Source organism: Hippoglossus stenolepis, chromosome 4 (genome assembly GCF_022539355.2).
Source record: "Hippoglossus stenolepis isolate QCI-W04-F060 chromosome 4, HSTE1.2, whole genome shotgun sequence".
In the NCBI taxonomy this organism is placed as follows: domain Eukaryota; kingdom Metazoa; phylum Chordata; class Actinopteri; order Pleuronectiformes; family Pleuronectidae; genus Hippoglossus; species Hippoglossus stenolepis.
In genome coordinates, this window is record NC_061486.1 from 6,760,194 (window position 1) to 6,783,385 (window position 23,192).

A 23,192-nucleotide genomic window follows, 5' to 3' on the forward strand; every position below is an offset into this window, starting at 1 on the left:
AAATTAGCGGGTTCTGTTTGAAAAATGAGCTTTGAATGGGGCTGCTGTTTAAATAAAGATGTTTGTTTAGGCTCATCAGCTGAATCGGAGGTACAGGCACAGTATGTGGCAGCGAGTTTGATGGAATTCACTCCATTCATGTACAGTCGGCCCCATCTATTCAGCACCTTTGTACTTCCCACCACCTCCTCAGTTTGACCTTGATCAGGCATCCTCTCCTCATCCCCTGTTGTGTGCTGTTGTGTCTTGCCTCTTTCTGCTTTCTCACAACAGCCCACATGCTCTGGCTCTTTTATTCCCTCTAAGGCTCCATTAAAGATGCACATTTCATACAATATCACCACCTGTGATTTCTCTCCACTGTGGTATCACTGCCAGCCATATGATTCCCTTTACCGACGCTCTTTACCATATTTCCTGCATCTTATCTGCCAAAGTGACAGTGTTATTTACAATCCCTTACCTCAGGATTTGCAGATAGGGAGAATGGCGCTGGAGATCATATCGGGCTCGGCCATGGTCTGTGGAGAATGATCTGTGTGCATGCATACGGCTTCATCTGCAGAACCTCATCTGCAGTCAGTGCAGTGAGAGCGCTGACAAGCTGGTGGAGGAAAGTGGAGGGGGCAAGATGCAACACATGGGACAACGCTACGGGGGCTGGAAAAAAGGATGAACCGAGAAAATGGAAAGAGAGAGAAAAGAGAGAGAATGGCCCCCTGATGGTGGTGGGAGGGAATAAGACAGACAGAGAGAGAGATGGTGATGAGTTGTGCTAATGATGAGAGTCTCTGCTCAGTTCTCGGAGGAGGTACAGCCATAGGCACCGCCAGACGGCCATATTGTTGCAGCTGTTTTCCTGGTCTGACCTGCAACCCCTCAGCGGAGGAATACGGGGGATATGTGTGAACCTGCTGCTTGCCTGCCTGCTGAGGGGGTAATTTCTGCATCTGGATGGGGGGGCAAAGGTGAGCTCTGGCCGGTGGGAGGGCAAATGAGCGAGTCGGAGCTGGAGAAGGGTCTTGCATCCAGACAAATGGAGCACATCTCCTTTCACAGCGTAGCATCGCACAGGGTGGCATTATCCTTCTCCTGCCCTCAGCGTCAACAGTAATACAAAACACCAATGACAGCACATAGAGTAGGTTTGTTATGTTTTGTCAAGTGACATATATATCGTCTCTCTTCTCTCAGGCTGGAATTGAAAATGGCGTTATTGTAATAGCACTCTGCCGGATGAAGCGCAAAAAGCACTCGAATGAAATGATATTATAGCTTGGAGCTACCACTCCACAGCTCTCCCTGTTTATGTGTGTGTGTGTGTGTGTGTGTGTGTGTGTGTGTGTGCATGGTTTATTTTCTAATCAGAGTGTGGGTAGAAGGTGGTGGGTCTGCCTGCTGGGTTATGGCCATGGGCTTGAAGCTGTTGTAATCTCTCGTAGTGTTTCTTAGCCCTTGACCCGGGAGAATATCTCTGAAAGCACAGAGGGTCTTTTCCTGCAGTAAATAGGGAGGGAAAAATAATAACAACCGCAAACATACACAAAACTCCACATTTGCCGCATTACAAAACGATACCAAAGCCCTGCAGCTTTTGTAAATGCCTCTCAGTTTGTCAGGGTTGTGTGTTTTTTTTTTTCAGTGTGTGTGTGTGTCGAATGTCTATCAAAGTGATGTGAATGTCAAACCGGAGAGGAAGGGGAAAAAAAGAATTAGATTTTAGACATCAGTCTGTGGTGTTGTGGCAGCGAGCGCAACCTTTGTGAACCAAAGCTGGGCTCGCTCCTGTAGGTGAATGTGTTTGTCAGCACTTATCTCAGTATGCTGGCTGGAAGCTTCAGTCAAGGCTCCCCACTAATCTTACCGACAAGCGGTGTCACCCTCCACTGAGTAATATCTTGGGCGGGAGAAGAGGGCGCACTGTACAAAATATCTCCTCTCATCCCGCCCTTGCCCTGCCAACCCCCCGCGCTATATGTCAGGTGTTTGTGCTGTCGTGTATCCGCGTCCGGCTGACTTTGTTTTGTGTGCTGACTCTATCTTAAGTTAGAACACACACACAGAGACCTCCCTAATAGTTGCCCCCCCCCCTGCCAGTGTAGGACAGTCAGTTTTACAAAGTTACTGTGTGGGTGTCTCCTTTGTGTTTTTATTTTGGCAAAGACCTCCACTCTCAACCCCTCGGCTATTTCACACAGTGCAAGTTGCAACTCGAATCCCTCCCCTGTAAGTTCAAGGTGTTGAAACAGTGCCAGCTGATGGAGCAGCGAATGTGCCATGCTCTGCCCCCTGCCTGCTGCTCCTTCATTCAAATCAGCCCACCCCTCTGATACTTGGGGAAATAAATAAATAAATGAAATACAAGGCAGATTAATTTTTATCTTTTTTTCAGATATGAGTTCTTTTTTAGCCCGCAGCCGGATTGGCAGATGTAGCACTTAGCCAAGAGAGAGGTGTAAATGTAAAAATATATAAATATTAATAAGCGAGTAAGCAAAGGCGGCAGAGTTTGGGGCCTGTTGGAACTCCGCGGGAGGTGAGATGTTTTCAGTGGAAGAAGAGTTGCGTGTTTCATGGGGATAGAAAGGCAATTACCTTACGTCTGTCGGCTGATTCGGGCCTGAGTGCCTACAGGGCCTCGGAGTTGGAGCCGGAGTTTATCCTCACACAGCACATGCACAGACCCACTTAACGATTCACTCATATCGAATGTGCCTCACACGGACTAACAGAGGAAACTGGCATGTTCTAATTCTGATATTAAAGCCTTCTCTTGCCGTATGATTGCCCATGACATGTTGCAGTTGAGCCTGTGGAGGAGCATGTGGGCAGCCGTGGAGGGAAACGCATGCTTATACTGTAATAGAGTAAGGCAGACCGTTACTGAGGGGATCAATATTTGAGCCGAGTGTGTGCTTTAACTGTCGATGTGACCTTGATGCCTGTGGCCTTGTAGTTAGGATTAGATAGTGGACTAAAGTGTATTTGGATTGAGCCCACCCCTCATTTACTTAGTGAATGTACCTATTCACAGTGTGTGTATCAGCGAGCCTTGAACCAACACACAGGGCATAATCCTCTGACCAGTGTTGTGTCATCTGTCTGTTTGCTTAAAGCTGTTTGTAACCCACTGTTTATCCTGCCCTCAACAATGTGTGTTGTGTTTTATTTGCCGCAGTGTGTGTCTACTCTGTTTTTATCTGTATTTATTTAGATCCCAGTGTCGGGATGCGTTTACTGCCACACACACGGTGTAGTATAAGATTAGATTAGACAGCGTGGCACTGGCACCGTAATGATGCACCTAACCAGTGTTTCTTTTGTCACTGTTCTGTTTCAAAGGAAATTGATTCTGACAAAAATCCCACGGGTGCTATCAGCAATGAATGGAAAGGAGCAATTAAATCCAATGTGATCTTGAAAACAACAGGCAGTGTATGGTCCAAACCAGGCTATGATTTTAAGCAGCAGGACTTCTGTTTGTAATGCAAATACGCGGAGCCCAGTGGTGGTGGCTGTTATGCCCATCATGGCCTGGGGGGGGGCTGCCTCACTAATTACCTTAGCTCTTTAGATTAGAGGGCAGCCCTGCATGAGAGGGAGAAAACCTCTACCTCCTTGTTTTATTCCCTCCTATCACCCCTGTGTAAAGATTCCATTTGAATTCACGTCACACAGGAGTCCCTCTCGGTGCCCCTGTGCATCCCCAGGATAATTGGGTTGAAAGCTTCGTCTCTTCCTCCTCCCTGCTTCCTTTCGTCTAAATAAATAAATAAGAAGACAATGGCTGCTCTGCTTGCTGAAGACAAGTGACTGAAGAGATGAGAGGAGCCTGGACCACGGGGACCAGTTATCCCTCTAATAATCCTGGCCCTCCCTGCCATTGTCCCCATGTGCCACGAGGAATTTACATAAGAACCTGTGGTGGTGCCCTTAATTTAGCCCTCCTCAAGCATCTTCAAACATCCTCCAACGAGCTCGCTTCATCCATTAGAGGCACCACGTGCCCCTCGCTGCCGCAGAGACGGACATGCAGCTGCAGCCGAAGTTCCTATAGTGCTACACCAAGGATAAGATTTATTCTAGATCAAATGGAGAAAGCTCAGTATGAGCACACACAGCAGGCGAGACTGAGCCACCCCCTGTTTGTACCTTTTAAAAACTTTTTTTTTTCATTCCATCAGGTATTTTGTATGTTGGCTCAATTTCTAAATACACCATTAATTTAGGATTAGATTTCTTCCAGTTACTTTAGTATGTTTTCGTACATGTTAATGCTTTCATGTTTACATCTCTGTGCTCATGCGTGTGCTTGTGTGTGATATCAGCTTTTCTGATTGTATAATGAGCTGGTATTGTGTGTTCCACCGAGCACCATGCAGGGGGGAGAGGCTATCTCCATGGTGCAGGGCTTTTACCTGAGGGTGATTACATGCAGGGCCACAGTTGTTCATCAGACCACCCACTGTTTTTGCGCGTGTGTGTGAGAGCACATATCTGGTTGTGCGTAAGCGGGAGCATGTGTACATGCCAGTGTGGCACCCTGTGGGCTCTCACATGTGAATGACACCAGGCTTCAGGGCATTCTGTCTCTGTTTGTTCTTCCACCTCCACAGGGACTTCCATTAGCTCCAATTAGTTTCTGTTTGTGCTTGCCTAGTCAGATGAAGCTGCACATCCCATTTGAAAAGCCACGATGAATCTGTCCACGCTGCGCTGTGCACACAATTTAAGACATATGAAAACATTTGAAAAATAGTGAATATTTAGACAGAAACAACATAACTGCACTCGTCCTGAACCCTTTCCTCCTTTTTCCCCCCTCAGTGCTACGAGATGACTTCAGACAAAACCCTACAGACGTGGTGGTGGCAGCAGGAGAGCCAGCGATCCTCGAGTGTGTTCCTCCCAGAGGCCATCCGGAGCCCACCATCTACTGGAAGAAGGACAAAGTGCGAATTGATGACAAGGATGACAGGATCACAGTGAGTGGCGTCTGTTTTGATAACCGCTGAATAGGAAGGACTTTTTCGGTCGATGTCTACTATTAACTTTTTTTTTGTAGTGTCTGGGCACGTAGAAAAAAACCCTTGCTCCTTGAATTTGACAGTGTTTTCATGTGTTGGAAGCCTGGGAGGGATCCTTCCTTTGTTGCTGCCCAGCTAATGGTCTGACAGGGAAGAAATTCTGCACATGGACGAGAAAAGGAGAAGAAAATTGGAAAACCGCAGGGAACAAATCAAAATGCACAATCTGAGTATTTAAGTGATTTTTCTTTTTTTGTCTTTAGATCCGAGGAGGGAAACTAATGATCTCCAACACGAGAAAGAGTGACGCCGGCATGTACATCTGTGTGGGCACCAACATGGTCGGAGAAAGGGACAGCGAGACTGCACAAGTCACAGTGTTTGGTGAGCTTCACTTTGTTTCTCCTCAGTGATAAAGATGAGCCACTTCCATGCATATTACTACATTTTCCCTGTGACGGTATAATTCTCCACCCGCAACATGTCTCCAAAGTACATCAAGCTCAAAAGTGGTAATACTTTCAAGGCATGTGTTTTTACAGTTGAAATTTAATCCCTGACGACCGTTCTTTTCTGAAAAACCCATGTGCTGTACATCATATTTAATGTTTGACCATTAAGCTGTCAAGAAGTTAAATGAAATTTACGGTGAGTTAAAAAAAATCCACAGCTCCTATAGTGTCAAAGGAGCCAGTTATGGGTGTCGTCGTGCCGTTGCTATATTTCTTCGACCACATAATGGCCGCGGGGTAACAAAAATTACAAATGATCGCAGAATGTTAATGAACAGAACACCACTCATTAGAAATTTATTATTAGAGATTTATGAAAGATTCTGTTGGAAGAGACGGCTGCGCAGAATAATACGCCTACTGTATGGTCACTGGAAATGAAATGATCTACTTTCTTCCCGCAGAGCGACCAACCTTCATCCGGAGGCCCATCAACCAGGTGGTCCTGGAGGAGGAGACCGTGGAGTTTCGCTGCCAGGTACAAGGAGATCCCCAACCCAATGTACGCTGGAGGAAAGATGATATCGATGTTCCTCGTGGGCGGTAAGCATTAAAATAGGCTCGATTTCAGGAGAGAACATTTCTTAAGACAGTGATACGATTATTTCCCTTCTTGAGCAGCCAGTGTGTGTATTCATCTGTGTCTGCCTGTGTGTGTGTGTGTGTGTGTGTGTGTGTGTGTGTGTGTGTGTGTGTGTGTGTGTGTGTGTGTGTGTGTGTGTGTGTGTGTGTGTGTGTGTGTGTGTGTGTGTGTGTGTGTGTGTGTGTGTGTGCGTGCGTGCGTGCGTGCGTGTAGTACGGATGTGACAGGCTGCACTTAATGCAAAGGAGCTGTGGAGGCATTGATGTCAGCCTGAGTGACTGTTTCACACTAATGATAACTCACACTGCCAGCTCTCACCTGGCTTGGCTGCCACAGGGCAATAAATAGCCCTATTAGGCTGTACACTACACACATTACACATTCTGGATAAAATGACTCCACCCGTGGGTGCTCCAAAAGCTGGCTTGCACAGTCATAGGAGGGATCGACGGTGTCTCGTGTCAGGGAAGAGCCCTACATGAAGACAAACAGATTTTGAGCTACACAATTAAAACTGAGTGACAGGTAAGGTGGGAGGGAAGTTGCAAGAAGTGTTGAGAAAAGAGACAGATAGAATGACAGGAGGTTCGAAGAGACGGAGCATAGATGCTGACATGGGCTTTAAATGTCTGCGTACAGGTGCAGCTGCTCAGGTGGATCTCGGCACAGGCACCTCGGAAGCATGGAAGATAATCACTCCCCCACTTATGCATTTAACCCTTTGTCACTTGCATTCACTCAAACTAGAGACGGCAGAGAAAAGCAGTCAAAGTCTCAAAGTTACAGAAGCATGCCTCAACCATTGCCAGCTCTAGACTGTCTGACTTCCAGTAAACAGCCACTGATGATATGGTGATACTGTTGTTGTTGGGTCCCCGTGCGTCAGCCTGTTGCTCCACCGTGACTCACTGGACTCGCAGTCAACAGCAGTGTCATTTTCCGGAGTGGACTTCAAAGAGACCAGCGCGCTGTGCCCGGCCAGCAGGCCAGTCACACACTGCTTGGATCACCTCATAAAGCATACACTCAGCGGACCTGACATCTCTCGAGGCAGTAGCTGCAGAGCTGAGCGTGGGCGGGTTGTTTGTGTCTGATAAGGATTTGGATCGCTGGGCAGTGGGACACGAGCACTGTGCCAAAGCACATAAAAGTATTTCACTCGTGTCTTTGATAGGGAGTTGGCTCTGGAAGTGACTTCATTTTGTACACTAATTAACAGACTTATGTAGGATGAGTGTTATGTGCCTGTATCATCCCCCTTTGAAGTTTGGCCTTATTTGGAAATGGGAAAATAACTAAATACCTGAAAGAAGAAATACTGCCGAAATGAATAAACAATAAATATTGCAGTGTTTGTAATTACATTGGAATAACTTTTGTTTTCCTTTGCAATCATTAATTCTCCAGTTTCGCTTTGATGCACAACAGCAAGCACAGACACTGTGATATTCTAATTTTGACATTTTCTGCCGCCTTTTTTCGCCGCGTGCCAAAATGAGGACTCTTCATATTGTTAAGTGACGATCTGTTCCTGCTTCCTCTGCTTCTGATCCTCTCTTAGCAAACATCAAACATGGCTTCGCTCTGACTGACAGAGGAGCTGTTTAAAATTCCACGCAAGAATAGTTTCCAGTATGATAACTGGCAAGCGACCCTGGAGAGGAAGCAATAAAAAAACAGCTACTGTAGCGCAGCCATTGTGTCATTTACACTGTGGCCTTCTGTTGCTGTATCTGTAGCGGTCGTCTCCATAGGCGCAGCAGACGACTAAAGATCAAGCACTCCTATATGCAGTGGGGTGGGTGGGGGGGGCTGGTCTTTGTTTGTTCTTAAAGCGAAAAGGTTACACCGTCCTTATTATTATGATAAGCTATAGATCGAGAGATACTTAGTGAGGCCAATTCTTCTTTAACATCAAATACTTTCAACTTGTCTTGGCTGGTCCCTTTACATGCATTGTGCACGCCTGTGTCTTTCTGTGTGTGTGTGTGTGTCTGTGTGTGTGAGAGTGACACTTTTATACTAGGATGAAGGCAAATGGAGCCTCAGCTGAGTAAACAGGTCTTTAATATGCTCAGTGGCTCCAGTAGCCTCCCAGGCAAACACACGCACACGCACACACACACACACACACACACACACACACACACACACACACACACACACACACACACACTGGCACACACTGGCACACAGATATAATGTACGCAGGATGGCACTGGCTCCAGTCTCTGTGGGATAGAACAGGAGATAGAGACAACACGACACTGGTTTCAATTAGGGGACAAAGACAACAGTGCTGCTCTTTTTTTGCCCCACTCTGGGTGTTTCAGCATGTTTGTAAAACTCTAATCACCAAACAACCTTATCTATTCTAGGACACTCATCAACAGGCTTTGACACGGCAGCATCATAAAATAGGTTAATTCCATATCCAAATCCCCATAGATATCCCAGTGAGACCAATAAAACCACCGTACAAGAATCTGCATTGAAACCAGAAATAAAAAATGCCAAAATGCAGGTGGATTATTCAGGATTTGGAATTTAGATATCAGGAATTACTGACACTGACTCTAAGAAGATATTTAGGTTAAGTTGTTTAGATGAGTTTTAAAGCACTGTCAGTCAAATTAATGCCTCTGTACTTAACCTTAAATCTTATTTGTGGTTTATATATTTGTCGACAAATTTTACAGAACAATTCATACAAACCCAGTTCGGACAGGATTAATATTCCATGGGGAGGGACTGGAGTAAAAGTCATTCCACCCAAAGCCAAAGGACCTGTTCTTTTTAAGAGACAAAGATTTTTCTTTTTGCCGGTTACAAGTAAGGAGAGGGTCTTGGAGGCAATAGTTATATACACCTGTAATTAGTTATAGGAAAGCAGAATGGCTGAGACAGAATAATTACCTGTAGCTGAAATTAGATCAGCCCATTTTATGAGCTAGTAGGTTCTTGCTCTTTTTAATGGCTTTTCTTTTTTCTTTCTTTTTTTAAAATATTCATCATGTGGGCTCCCAAATAGAACTGCATGTTGCCAACAGGTCACAAAAACCCTTTTTCAATTTCTCACATCGTCACGCACAACTCTTTGAGTTCTGTGCGACAATGTGCTGAAAGAAACCAAATACCAGGTCTCTTATTAGAAAGGACCTAAATTGTAAGAGCACCAGTAAGTGTGCTGAACAATGGTTGGAAATTGGGGCTTTTATTATCACCAGGATAAGAGGAGGAAAATCAAATATATCCTGCTCTGGGCGGGATTAAAATCACTGACCAGCACATGTAAAATTAAAATCACCCAACCTCCCCTAGAGAAATAAGTCCAGCACGAAAAGGGATTCACTCTTTTTTTACTTATATACGATTAGATTCAGAGGGTGGAGTTGTGTGTCGTCCCTGGGGAAAACCTTTGGCGTGTGTCTCCGAGCAACTGAACAGCCGCAAATACTGTCAAGACTGAAAGACAGTTCCTACTGAATCTATGATGCTTTTCCATAATTTGGGGAAAAATTGATAACCTCCATATTTGGCGGTGCTCACTCAATTCTTACCATTTTTTAAATTTGTGAACGTTTCATCATTTGGATTAATATCAGTATCAGAAAATAATATCCGCCTGTCGAGCATCTCTGCCGAATCTTGGTGAAAACCCACAGTAGCTGCTCCCACAGCCAGGAGAGCAATTCTGCAGAGAGCTCTGACTCCAAATGGAAAAGATCCTGTCGTAGTGTCTGAATCCCGGTGAAAAGACTAAAGGCAGCAGTGTGTGTTATCTCCCACTGCCCACCAGCTCAGTATGTGGCCCAAGTCTGTCCCGCCTTTGGTTTCCCTCTCCTGTCTCATTTGCACTGGACCCTTGTGCCCTCTCCTGAGCCTTATCAGAGGCCCTTTGGTCTCGCAGTCTATCTGTATTCTACCCCCCCTCCCGTCCCTGTTGACCTCCACAGCACAGCCCCTCCAACATTCAGCAGAAAAGCTTCCCTTTCTGACTCAATCCCTTTGTGGTGTGCGTGTGCGTGTGCGTGTGTGTGTGCTAAGCTTGTGTGTGTGTGTGTGTGCCCGTGTGGGTCATTCTGTTTGAGGGAGCTGTTAAAGCTAGTGTGACAGGAGCGCTTTTGTTATGCTGACCGTCCGGTTTCAGTGATTTCTCACCTCTGCAACTCAGCAGAATAAAAGACAGCAGACTCTGCTTCCTGTCTCCAATACTTCTCTTGATATATAAGTGGATACATCTGGTATTTATGAGGGCGTTTGTATACGGGGGGGGGAGGGGGAAGAGAAACGGCAGCAGGGTGATTGGAACTGTAATTTATCCTTTAGGTTTATTGACAGTGATTGTGTCAATAGCAATATAATACCTCATTGTGTGTTGTAAGGACTATAGACAACAATGATTTAGCATTAATTAGGAAATGTGCAGTCACTCATTCATTATGTGTCGGTGCTTTTCATTGCTATTCAATCCCATTCTTGCCTCGCTGCATCGCCACTGCAAAAATATCGGCAGGGTTCACAAGTGATTTGTAAACGTCGGTATCTATCCACACATAAGAGTGATTGGTCTTTGATAAATGTGGCAGCTGAAAACAATTGTCATTTGAATATCTCGCTTCTTGATTTATAGACTTTACCCCTAGAGTGTACGACATGGATATGAGCAACTGATGCAAGGGGACAAACTTCTCTATTATAGCTTATATCTCAATTATTTACATTTAGGTTAAGAAAAAGACACTAGGACATATAATATTGTGCCATATGAAACATATTTTTAGGTGAATGCTTATACTCCAGTCTTAATACACAGTATGGTCTAATATCAGTTCTCTGACTCAGCCTGATAAACTCTGCTGCAGTGAAGTCCACATCGATGCAAAAACACACATGCTGACGTGAGTTGTATCCGTAGCTCCTGCTCACATCCACACTGATAAATGGCCGAGCTTTAACTAAAAATAACCATAGGCCCAGTTTTCTGTCATTCATTAGATTGCAAGTGAGGGCGATTTTCAGGCATCGGTCAGTGAGCTGTACTTTCCTTTTTCCCCGACATATCTGTTGCACACAACCATTCCATCTGCTCCAAACCACTTTGGCAAAGTAAAGACTGCACTGCTGCAACTGTTGCTGTGGTTATGGAAAGAAGGAACTCTTCTAAAGACAAACTTAGGATATATCTGCTCTCCACAACCCCCTCACCTGGCCACAGGGTGGAAATCTTGCCAAACGGATCTTTGATTAATATGGGATATATGGGAAGGTGATGAACGTCACTCGGACTGTTGAGAAAGCCCTGACCCCGCTAAGCCATTAGAGGTGCCAAGGCGGAGGGGAGCTCTGGCTCACGGCCTCGCGGAGGGAAGATGAGAAGCAATAGCTGTTAATTGATTCCCTCTTAAGGGGTGACAAGGCTTGGCGAGGTGGACTCCAGCCCCTTTGATCAGGATGAGGTAAAGTAGCAGTCAGATGGTGTAAGACTGGATCAGACTGTCAGAAATAAATGGAGCAGAGAGGGGACTTTGTGTCAGAGCAGTCAAGCCAGAGACCAGGCTGGATTTAGCCCTTTACTGTATCTTGAGTCTGACTCATGTGCTCAGTTTGGCGCACGGCCCTTCTGCTTACTGCTGGCCCTATTCACACGTACACAGAGGAGAGGCCCGATAAGATCGTCACAGATTGAGTCATTTTGTGGATGAGTCTAACCATTCACAACCCAAGAGATAAGACTCTCTTAATGTGAGTGAATTGCACAAGTCTGAAGGTTTAACATGGTCGACTGTGTTCCTGACAGACAGTTCAAAGGCAGGACCTTCAAGATGATCTGCGGGAGTTTTGAAATCTAGTGCTTTTAAAGTGTGTCCAATAAAGTTTTCATCTCTGCCGCAGCCTTCTGCGTGCAGCAGACACATCGAGTCGACAACCCAGAAAAATGCTGTTTCGTCTTGGCACTTGCTTACATTCCCATCACTCCTCATCTTCCTGCTTGCATGAATGACTCTGCACATGTGTGGATATGTGTTGGATGATTGTATACTTTGTTCTGTGTGTGTGTGTGTGTGTGTGTGTGTGTGTGTGTGTGTGTGTGTGTGTGTGTGTCTGTGTGTGTACAGTGTGCCTTTTCTGTTTAAAAAGGAGGATGAATCTGGCCGGGCGAACTTGGCTCTTCTATCCTTTCCACAGCCCTTCTACATGTGCAATTACATTCCTCCTCTAATAGAAAACAGAGCTCTGCCACAATCCACTCGCAATAAAGAGCTACTGTTCCTTTGCCCTGTGTACTCGCATGTGTGTGTGTGTGTGTGTGGCCACAACTACCTCTTATCCCTGAGTAGTTCCACTCATCTTGTCATCCAGGCTGATTCCATATAGGAAGCTGATTACAGATTGATTGGGCTCGTGTTTCCCTCTAATATGTCATGGACCAGCAGGAGGTTCTGTTTTGAGAGACTGATAGAGACAGGACCAGGAACAATAAGCATGTTGTTCAGTGTGTGCACACGCAGGTTCTCCACACTGCAGAGAGTTGGTCATGCAGTTGTCGGATGATGGCTGTTGGAAGCCTGTTTGTGTTTCAACAAGAATTGACAAAATATGTACTTTTCATGCCTGGTCATAAAGTAAGAGATCAAAATTGAGTTGAAAGCATGGATGGATCTTTGCATGTCAGTTCCATGTCATTCATTTGATGGGTCCAACACTTTGTTTCCAAACTGAAATATCTAAAGAACTATTTAATGGATTGCCACAGTTAAAATGAAAATATTTGTGGTCCTGAGATGATGAACTCTGGTGACTGGATGATCCTCTGATTTCTACTTATGTGCCACTGTGAGGTTGGCAAGTAGTTGTTCTGCTGTTTGCTGCATTACCACAAATTGTGGTACAGACATTAATTGTAGGAATTTCCCAAAACTTGCTAAACATCAGGCCACAAATCTTAGTTTTTACTTTTGGTTTTCATTCTCTTAAAATCTTGGCTCTATGCAAAACTAAGGATGTTCTTATCAGCCTTGCCTGCACTTGCTAATCAGCAAATGTTAACATGCTGACGTGCTAAACTAACACGGTAAACATGTCTGACCTAACATAACCTTAAGATCAGCTTGTTAGCATTGAGTTCAATGCTGTACAGCCTCAGAGAGCTGCTAGCATGGCTTGTTTTTACAATATTTTAAAGAGAAGGCTGCTGTAGATCCTCTGTGGGCAGCTTCTGTATCTGCAGCTGTTGATTTGAAAGAATTCAAACCTACGTCAGGACTGAAGCAGCCAGAGTCTTAAAGGAATCATTGCCTTCCTTCTTTGGTTCCGTTGGTAAGAGAAGTTTAATTGAGAGCACTGGGAACTATTTACTTGTTCACTTGTTCTCATAATAGTTTGTTAGGGAGTCATGATGTTTTCCCTAAGCCCTGACTTGTTGCTGTCACTCTTTTGCTCATCTCTCTACTTGCAAGTCAGGACTTCATGTTGTCTACCCATCTTATAGCTGGAAGGCACAGAATGTGGAGAAGCACATTTCTATTAGCTTGTTTGTTTTTCATCTGAGAGCAGACTTGTCCCGAAAGGTGTTGCCTCATTCCTTTGGATGCCACTCACTCAGAATCAACAGTAAATGCTTTATTCGTGTTCCCTACCATTACCTGAACTGTACATCCCCTCTTTCTAGAACAAAGCATTCAGTCATGACTCAGTCAAATAATCATTATGGCTCTTTAAGTACCTGTGTGGAGAGGTGGAACTGGCAGTCAGAGTTGAGGAATGTGCTTCAATAAAGCTGCCTTTGAATGGTTGCTCAGGAAATGTCATAACAGGAGAGGGAAAAAATAAGACATGGATAGACAGCACAGATTAGTTTTGCAGCTGCCAGTGGCAAGCAGCCATCAATACACCTGATGGTCGACCAGAGGGGTCTTTCTCCGCTCTGAGGGGAAATGGACCGTAGCGAACTGTTACTCTAAAGTCGCTTCAGAAAGTATTGCTTTGTAGTTTATTGCCACATCTAACTATCCAATGTATTATCCAGAGTAAACCTTTTTTTATTTTATGTTCAAAAACCAACTATAATAAATGTCTTTATCTTTTTCATTAATCCCTATCTTGCCCCTATATATCTGTGTGACCGAAACTGGTGCAGTTTTTTTTCCTTTAGCGCACCGTTGTCATCCAGAAGCTATTAAAAGCTCATAAAAGAGTCATGCTGGAGCGCAGGGTGGAATATTTCTTCATTATGATCAACATGGACTGTGTAGTTTGTTCTCGAACCGCTGTGTGGCTGCACTTTCAATCTCTGAGCGGTTACCTCTGCGTTGGGCAGATATCGCTGCTCTTTTATGTGTTTTTAACAGTTGTTATAGTACAAGTTTGGGGTTTTGAGGCTCAGAGGCCTACACTGTAATAAAAAAAAAAAGATATTTAAAAACCTTGTGTGAATTGTGACTTGTGGGATTATAAGTGGTAGGATAAAAAAAAAGACACCGTGGCAGACTGCAGTGCTTACTCTGCAGGAAAGAAGAAAAGTAACACATGCACTAATCTTTCTACATATTCTATAATCAAATAGAAATTAGCAGGATGGCTGTAAAGGGTCATCATGGTGTCACGCTCGAACGGAGTGGCCCTTTATCTCTTCATCTCAACTCTGCTCTCAGTGTCTGTGAGTGACAGACTGTGGACAGCAGAAGGCTGTCAGGCTGACAGACCACCATCACACAGCCCCCACCACCCCCACCACGCCCGCCACCACCACACTACTTACTCACTGCCAGGCCGGCACCCCCTTCAATTACAGAACAAACAAGACCAGAGCTACAAACCCAGACCAGCATCACCCCCCCCTGTCAACTGCCATACAATTTATATAGGTCCAGGGGTACAACCACGTGTAAACACACAGAAACACAAACAGGAGGAAACTGCAGTCGAATTGAAATCAGGACCAACTTTGCCTCGGTGTTGTTGTTGTATTGATTCAGTCCCTCATAATAATAACCAGGTGTTGCTGTGTATAGATTCATTGCAAATGTACATTCGTGAAAAAGGCACAGTTATTTACCTCACACACACACACACACACACACACACACACACACACACACACACACACACACACACACACACACACACACACACACACACAAACACAAACCTCTGAATATGGCCTGAAAATATATACACACACAGACACACACAGTGAACCATTTCATGAATATTGAACAAGTTTAGTGCGTTCCATCTGAATGCACAGCTCCGTGTACTGTGTGTCATTGTTGAATAATTGATCCTCCTCCCTGCAGTCTCCATTTGTCATAATGAACAGTTGTACTTGTGTGCACCTCTCCAAGGAGAGAGATACACTTTTCACAACCACTGCCAGACAGTCCAGCTGTCGTGGTTGAAGTCTAGGATCACATCTTATTTGTCTCTGGGTTAATGTTTTAACTGAATTTGTATTTTTTTTTTGCATGCAATGCTGAAAGGGCAACTTGAATTTCATGATGCAACATTTTTTTCGTTGACAGGTATGAGATCAAGTATGACAAGGAGGACTATGTGCTGAGAGTGAAGAAGGCTTCCGTCAACGACGAGGGCATGTTCACCTGTGTGGCAGAGAACCGCGTGGGAAAGCTGGAGGCCTCGGCCACTCTCACAGTCAGAGGTATTGTGTTCTGTTATTTTTTCACATTAGCCAGCACATAGCAGCACTTAGAGAAGCCGTGGACCGCAGTGGTTACCAATACGAGAGTTGGATTGACAGTTTGCTCCGTAGGGTCTACCTCTACACAAATGGAACTCCAGAATGCTGACTCCCACAGCCGAGAGAGATGTAGACAGTCTATGAATCTGTTTAATTATTTACGTTTCCAAGTGCGGTGTCGACACACTCCGCGACCCTCCCCCTTTCGAGGTGGTCTGCTGGCCACGCCACCCTTCATGCTGCAACCACCAAGTCAGCAAAGCCATTTCACAGATTACTGGTGCACACCGCCAGCCTCACACCTGGGGTTTGCAAGGTTAATAAAAACATTCTAACCATAATTTTCCCTCTTTTCACCACTCTTCTTCCCATTAAATCCAAGTGTTTAAGGTCCCAGTGGAGCGCTTTAGAGCGACACAGGGGGCCACAGGGAGGTAAAACAAAGTCTGGGTTCATTTTTTCTTTTTTACCCTTTTTTGAGGCATCTTTGTGTTTTATTTGACAGCGAAGACAGATACAGTAACAGAGAGAATAAACTACCTACATCAGCTCTTCTGGATACAGTATGGGGGTTTCAGAAGCCCTGAATTCAACCCACATGTTGTCTTTAAGCTTTTTCTCTTCCTTACCTCCTCTTCCTCTCTTTTTTCTGCCCTGTACATCAGCACCAGTGACAAACACATCTTCGCCTTACGATTACAAATACACTCCACCCGTAGAATTTTAGATTTCATTAATGCAAGCAGAGAAGATCCAGTAGCACATTTGTCTCTAAAAAGCAAAGCGACTGCCCCACAGTGATTTCTATACAATTGAACATGGTTGACCTGTAGTGGGCGCTCATTCCACAACCCCGTAATCACTGTGGGTCGTGAGAAACAGAAGCTTTGACCTAAACAACAAAAGAAAACTGTCCAGTGGACAGTGGACAAAAGCTACTGAATCCTCTCTGTCATGTTTCCCTTTGCCAGAAATGTGTTGACCCCAACACAACATGTCATTCGTTCTGACTTTGATTTCTTTTTTTTGTGTCTTATTTTACTTTGTTTGTTCTGTTCCTCTTCTGTCGTTCTCTCTGTGTGTGTGTGTGTGTGTGTCTGTTTGTTTGTGTGTGTGTTTGTGTCCTATTTTGTTTCCTTTGTGTATCCACTCCTTCATTGTTGTGTCTCCAGCTCGCCCTGTCGGTAAGTACCCATCCTTCTGATTTGATCCCATCCCGCATGCCCTCATACACGTTACTGCACCCGACTGCTTGACAATCAATCACCATTGCTTAACATCACTGTGTTCGATTAGAGCTGGTGTTACATTACATTGTCTAGCCTTAAAAGTATTGTTTGCAAATTGTGTTCCTTGTTTTTGAAGTCTAGTAGTTCTACTTTGTGGTTCTATGTGTAGTTCTACTTAGTTTACTAACACACAAAAACACGACTTTAATATGAAGCACATATTAAAAGGATATTTTATAACATCAGGTAAGCATTAGTTAGTATGTCCTTCAGTATGTGAATCCCACAATATAAACGCCAGCCACAAAATAATCGTCTTTGCCAAGTGCATTACGTTTTTTTGTAGGTTTTTTTTTATATTTGAAGCTGCGATGGTGATATTTTGTGTGTTTATCTGTGTTTATCTGTGTTTATCTGTGTGTGTGTGTGTTTGGAGGCACCTACTCTGCTGAAAACAGAAGCGGTTTTCAGTTGGCTGCTGTCATGAAACTTTGCAGGTGTGCAATTGAGATCAAAATGAAGGCCATGCTCGGAGACGTGTGGTCCTACCCATGAGTATCACAGGATTGACTCCTGAGTTATCACTACTGAGGGGTGTTGGTAGTGTTGGGGGGTGTCGCAGCTGTTGTGCTGTCTCAAGATGCTCTAGTTATGACTTTCCACTTGATCTCAACCGGCAGCTGACATTACCGCTGCAGGTTTCAGTAACAACTTTCTACAGCGCAGATTTATCAAGTGTAATGACTCAAAGGTTCAGTTACTAGAGCAGCTCTGAACTGAAGGCTCTTTAGATTCTAGACCACGTCCTTTACAATGAGTGAGTGGGCTGGCAGCGTGATAGTCTCCGACATTGTCATCTCATATGGTCCAGAACGTGTTTAACTCGCAAGTCTTGAGGCCATCTGTGGATTGTTGGAACACAAAGCAGAGATCTGTTTGATTTGGACGAGCTTCTATCCTTTTGAGCCCCGCAACACTGAGCAGAGAATCTCATTTGATTTCCCCATAGATGGGGGAAAAGGTCAAGGCAGAACCGAATCTGATACACTTAAGAAATAAAATATCGTCAGAAGAAGTGAGTGGAAATAGGCGTGTGTACAGAAAGGTGGGTTTTTTCGAGTGCAGAAATCTAGAAACAAAAGAAATAGAGGAACACGCCGCATACGCCAGGACAAAGAAGGACGAGGAGAAGACTGACAGAAGTGTCCGTCAAGACAGACTTGGCTGGCAGAAAAACCCAGACACAGCCTTACTGGCAGGACTTTGGTTGCCAAAACAGCAGTGGCTGTTATACGATTGTCAAACTTTCAGCTTGGAAGAAGATGGAGGAAATTACACAGTTACCCTGCCTGTGGGAAGAGACAGTAATTGCTGTCGACTCCTGAATAAAATATGATTGAACGTGGGATTTTTAAAGGAGGAGGTAGAATTGCCTCTGAGTGGGTTGCACTGAATGGATGTCTTTCTCGCTGACCATTTGTTCTCTTCACCCTGACTGCTGTTTTATGCCGAGATCTAGCCGAACCAGGCAGATGTGACTTGTCATGAATTAAATATGGGTGCCTGATCATGTGTTTCCTTAGGAGGGGACAGGAAGAAGCCTCTCACATGTCATTAAGGGCCTGTGAATCAAAACTGGGCCAGTGTGAGTTAGCCCTGAGCCAAGCTGTGAAACTGTCACACACTGACTTCCTCTTGATTTGTCTGCGTTTTTGATCTATGCTTCTCTGTGGGCCTTCGCCTCTTAAAGCATTCCCCGTCAGTATTTAATTATTTTTTAAAGTTAATTCAAAAGGTAGAATGGAAGATTGAAAGTAGCGCCGCAGGTATAGAATAAGCTCAAGATGAAACTCAGGCCACCAGGAAAAACTAAGCAAAATACGTAAGGTTAACAGAGTCCAGCACCATATGAAACATCTTCATTTCATTCAAATCTCAGTTACGAAAGACCCTCCTTAACTTACATGAATGATAATATTTATTTCTAGTAGATTGTCTGAGATCTAACTGAACAACACTTGAGACTTTTTTTTTGACACCCAGCTATAGACAATCATCCATACAAGCAAAACCCAATTATAAACCTTAAAAACATCCACATACGCAATTCTGCTCGACAGCGCTGAGTGTCGTAAATTCAGAGGTAAGGAAGGGAGGAAATACTAATGAGGAGAGCGTGAGAAAGGATGGTTCTGGCCCGCACGGTGACAGGACCCACTCTGTAAGGTGTTAGACCTTACTTTTAGTCAGGAGTGTATATATGTGGGATAGAACAGAAGAGAGGGGAGGGAACTGAGTCCTTGCCAGAGCATGATTTAGGAGCTCTGTATCAGGCCCAGCATTGTGAGAGCCACAAGATATCCAAGCTGCAGAAGGCCAAACGGAAAGGCAGTAAATCTGTAGCCATCTGTACCATTCCCAACTGTGTGTATCTTTGACAAATACACATCCCCCAAAAAGGAATTACACGGAGAAACCAGCCAAATGGGAAGAGCTTGGCCTTACTGGAACCAGCTGGCTTGTCAGTGAAAGGACTTACAAAGAAATCTAAAGAAACAAAGAGTGCAAGATGTTGCTTTGCAACAATTCAGATTTCTCACAATTTTACAACAATCTGTAGAATTTACTTTATGTCTGTCTATAGAAAATGCCTTTAACGACCCATTGTCTGCACAGGTTACGGCAGGAACTTTTTAATTTGTTGACTCTCATTATCTCTGCAGGAACCATGTTTCCTCCTTTATGTGATTGATGTCTTATCTTGGCAAACACTTGTCAACAGAGAACCCCCCTCAGTGACAAGTAGAATAAACAAGTAGAGGTCTTGGGTCATGCAGTAAATTACCTCAGGTCAAAGTTCAGACATGTTCAGAGTTCTAATTTTATAGCTGCAGTAATTGTGATAGTATCCTAGAGTTGCACGTCTGATGAGCATTTGGCTGTATACAGTAGCTGATATTGAGAATATGAAGAATGTTACATTTAATTTCTGTGCTGTGCTGGATTCTTCATCATCTTTACACAACAGTACTAAGTGTCTGGGCTTCAGTGCGTTTCTGAAAGTAGCTTTGCTATCAGGTTGGTCAGGAAGTGAAGAGAGACGACGGTGCACACCAAACGAGCTGGTATCTTATCTCTACACTCTTCACTCTCTATTAGTGAGCTGCGTCTGTCGGTCAGAAATGTCTCACTCTGTCTGTGACTGAGAGTGTGTGACAACTGCTCTGGCTCCTGATGGAGTCGTAAATATTGACCGAGAAAGCTTCACACTCTGTTTTTGAATAGTTTGATAGCGTTTCAAACCACTTCTCTCTTCGATGGAGAGTTTCTGTCTCACACTCCCCCTTCTGACACAACTTTGATCAGCCACCTCAGATCTTGACTTTTATATGAGATCCTGCATATGAAAAGTCACGATTAGCCCTGTATGTCTTTACCTGTTCGTAGATGTTTCCAGGGCATGGCTGTGCCTTTGTTTTGTCTCAGATCTAAACGCCGTAGTGACCAAGGAGCTTCCACATGTGAATGCCAATGTGGCTGTCATTCATTCAGCCTCTGTCTCACCTGGATGAATGGCCAACCTGGTTACCATGGACACGATAGTGATTGGTGTCTCCCCCCCCCCTCTGTCCAGAGCCATTAGAGAGCAAACAGACAGATACAAAGCTGCATGGAAGCTCTGTACAGCACTCCCATTTTGATTTGACCATATGGTATATTGCTTGTTTTTGTGCCTGTAATCCCCCAAGCCCTGATAATCTCCAGCCCTGATGTTTGACCTCCCTGTGGATCGCTGCTCTACTAACACTGCTGCTTGTGCCCTTTGACTCCAGCTGCACCCCAGTTTGTCATCCGTCCAAGGGACCAAATTGTGGCTCAAGGCCGCACTGCCAGCTTCCCGTGTGAAACCAAAGGAAACCCTCAGCCTGCTGTCTTCTGGCAGAAGGAGGGAAGTCAGGTAAGAGCAAACGAACAGTGTGTAGAAAAAAATGACAAAAAATGTGGAAACATCAGCTCTCTTGGTCGGCAGCTTTTATGTTTACTGGCCATCAAGTCTTATTGCTCAGTACCTATGATTCTGCTGCCCTGAACGCACCTACACACACACACACATACAGTATAGGCAGCACTTCAAACTACACTATCTGTCATCAGTATCTGTACTACAGACACACACATGCACCTTTGTTCTCGGGAGCAGTCAAACGACAGTGTGCCTGGCGAAGTGCTAATCGGTTTCCCCGTGACCCTGCACTGATAAGAACGATCCTATCCCTCAGTCGAGCAGATAAGCCATTCAAATACCTGGGTGTCCTCACACCACTCAACAACAGTGCCAATTAGGAGCCTGTAGAGGCTTGTAGATGAGCCAGAGATATGATTCAGCTCTGGCTAAGGTTCAAACACACATAAACACACACACAGAGGCCAACAATTACAGCAAAGTCCTCCCGAAAGAGTAAAGAGCAGCGAGACACACACGGTTACATGTTCTCACAAACGTTTAGTGGGATACTTACCCACTTTACGCCTCACCAGTGGGTGACCTTAACGTGGGACTCACTGCTGAGTAATGTTGTGAACGGATTCATATCCAGCTCGTGTCTCACATTGTCATTAAAGATGAGCCTTTTGAAATGAACGCACCACAAACACTTTGGTACAAGCAGTTGCACGTCCGTCTCCCCACTTGTGTCTGTGTTCGCTGAGGTCTCCTCTGCCTCCGTCACACGGACGTATATAATGTACAAAGGCATTTGTTGAGAGAACAAATTAAAGCTAATTAAGTAAAGTAATTAAATGACAGAACAGCCCTTTTCTCACTCTTGAGGATAATGGACTGTATATCTCATGCGCTGGAGATGCGTAGTGCGTAATTAAAAAAAACATCAACATAATTTGTTGCATTAGAGCGATTAGGGGGAAATTGAATACAGCTAATGTATTTGCTGGGTTACATTTGGGAGTGATTATGAGGAAAAAGGGAATACTAAAAGAAAGAGCTTGAATAAGGTGACAGAACAGGTCAATAATAAAAGATAATAAAAAGTAGAGGTGATGATTTTCAGTGTCATCGATTCCTCTGATCCTCTATATTTACCCTCAAATATGTGAGATTGATGAAAGCAGTTGAAAGTGCTTTACATAATGCATGAAAACAACACGAAAAAGAAAGAGAAGCATTATAAAACACTAAAATGGAAATTAGGAGAATATAAACCTTATTTAGAATATTGAAAAAGTTAGTTATTTGGCTAGGTTTATGTGTTCTCAAGATAAACTGTACAATATTCAGCGTAAGTTCAACGTGTGTGGGGTGAGTGTGAGTTAACCGCTGTGGACTGGAAGCAAAAATGAAAGAAGTCATGACGAGGAAAAATAAGCTTTCATAACACAGTGGAGCCTCTGGCTTGGCCCGAGAATAATTATGAAACCAAATCATCAAACTGTGGACAGGTTGTGGAGTTTGTGAGCTTGGTTAACCAAGCGAGTGATTCAGTTGCTCAGATTATAGCTCTAAGAGTCTGATGTGTGTGTGTGTGTGTGTGTGTGTGTGTGTGTGTGTGTGTGTGTGTGTGTGTGTGTGTGTGTGTGAGTGTGCAGGCGAAGAGAGTGTTAGTGTTTTGTCTTTTTTCCAGGTTGTACTGGCTCCATGTTCTCACTAATTGGCTGTTTGTTCGTCTTCCTGCAGAATTTGCTCTTTCCAAACCAACCCCAGCAGCCCAACAGTCGCTTCTCAGTGTCGCCCAGCGGAGACCTCACCATCACGTCTGTGCAGCGGACAGATGCTGGTTACTATATCTGCCAGGCCCTGACCGTTGCAGGCAGCATCCTCGCCAAGGCTCAACTGGAGGTCACAGATGGTGAGGGGAAAAAACGATGTATAACTTCTACAGCGCCAGAACACTACAGCATATTAAGACATGATTTAACACCACTGCACTGTGGTGACGCTGGTGCATGATGTGGATATAAACACAGATGTATATCATCTTTGCACGTTTGATTCTCTTCCACATGCATTTCATCATTTATCCCTCAACAAATAGATTATTTTAACTGACGTATGGTTTTAGTTTGAAGGTTTTCAGTAGGTACAAAGAAGTACAAATATTTTTTTTCGTATTCCATGTAAAAGAT

General features: G+C 44.3%; 1 protein-coding gene across 6 annotated transcripts in view; it reads left to right on the plus strand.

Moving 5' to 3' along the window:
- Positions 1-23,192, plus strand: part of robo2 (roundabout, axon guidance receptor, homolog 2 (Drosophila)) — a 259,592-nt gene that overhangs the window by 197,112 nt on the left and 39,288 nt on the right. For 4 of the 6 annotated variants that reach the window (XM_035154976.2, XM_035154983.2, XM_035154979.2 and 1 more), the window contains exons 3-9: positions 4,828-4,985; positions 5,291-5,411; positions 5,944-6,082; positions 15,647-15,783; positions 16,995-17,006; positions 20,885-21,009; positions 22,744-22,915. In XM_035154976.2, coding sequence (XP_035010867.1) covers positions 4,828-4,985; positions 5,291-5,411; positions 5,944-6,082; positions 15,647-15,783; positions 16,995-17,006; positions 20,885-21,009; positions 22,744-22,915 — 864 coding nt within the window. The remainder of the gene's footprint in view (positions 1-4,827; positions 4,986-5,290; positions 5,412-5,943; positions 6,083-15,646; positions 15,784-16,994; positions 17,007-20,884; positions 21,010-22,743; positions 22,916-23,192) is intronic. The other 2 variants (XM_035154978.2, XM_035154981.2) reach the window with 1 other exon arrangement.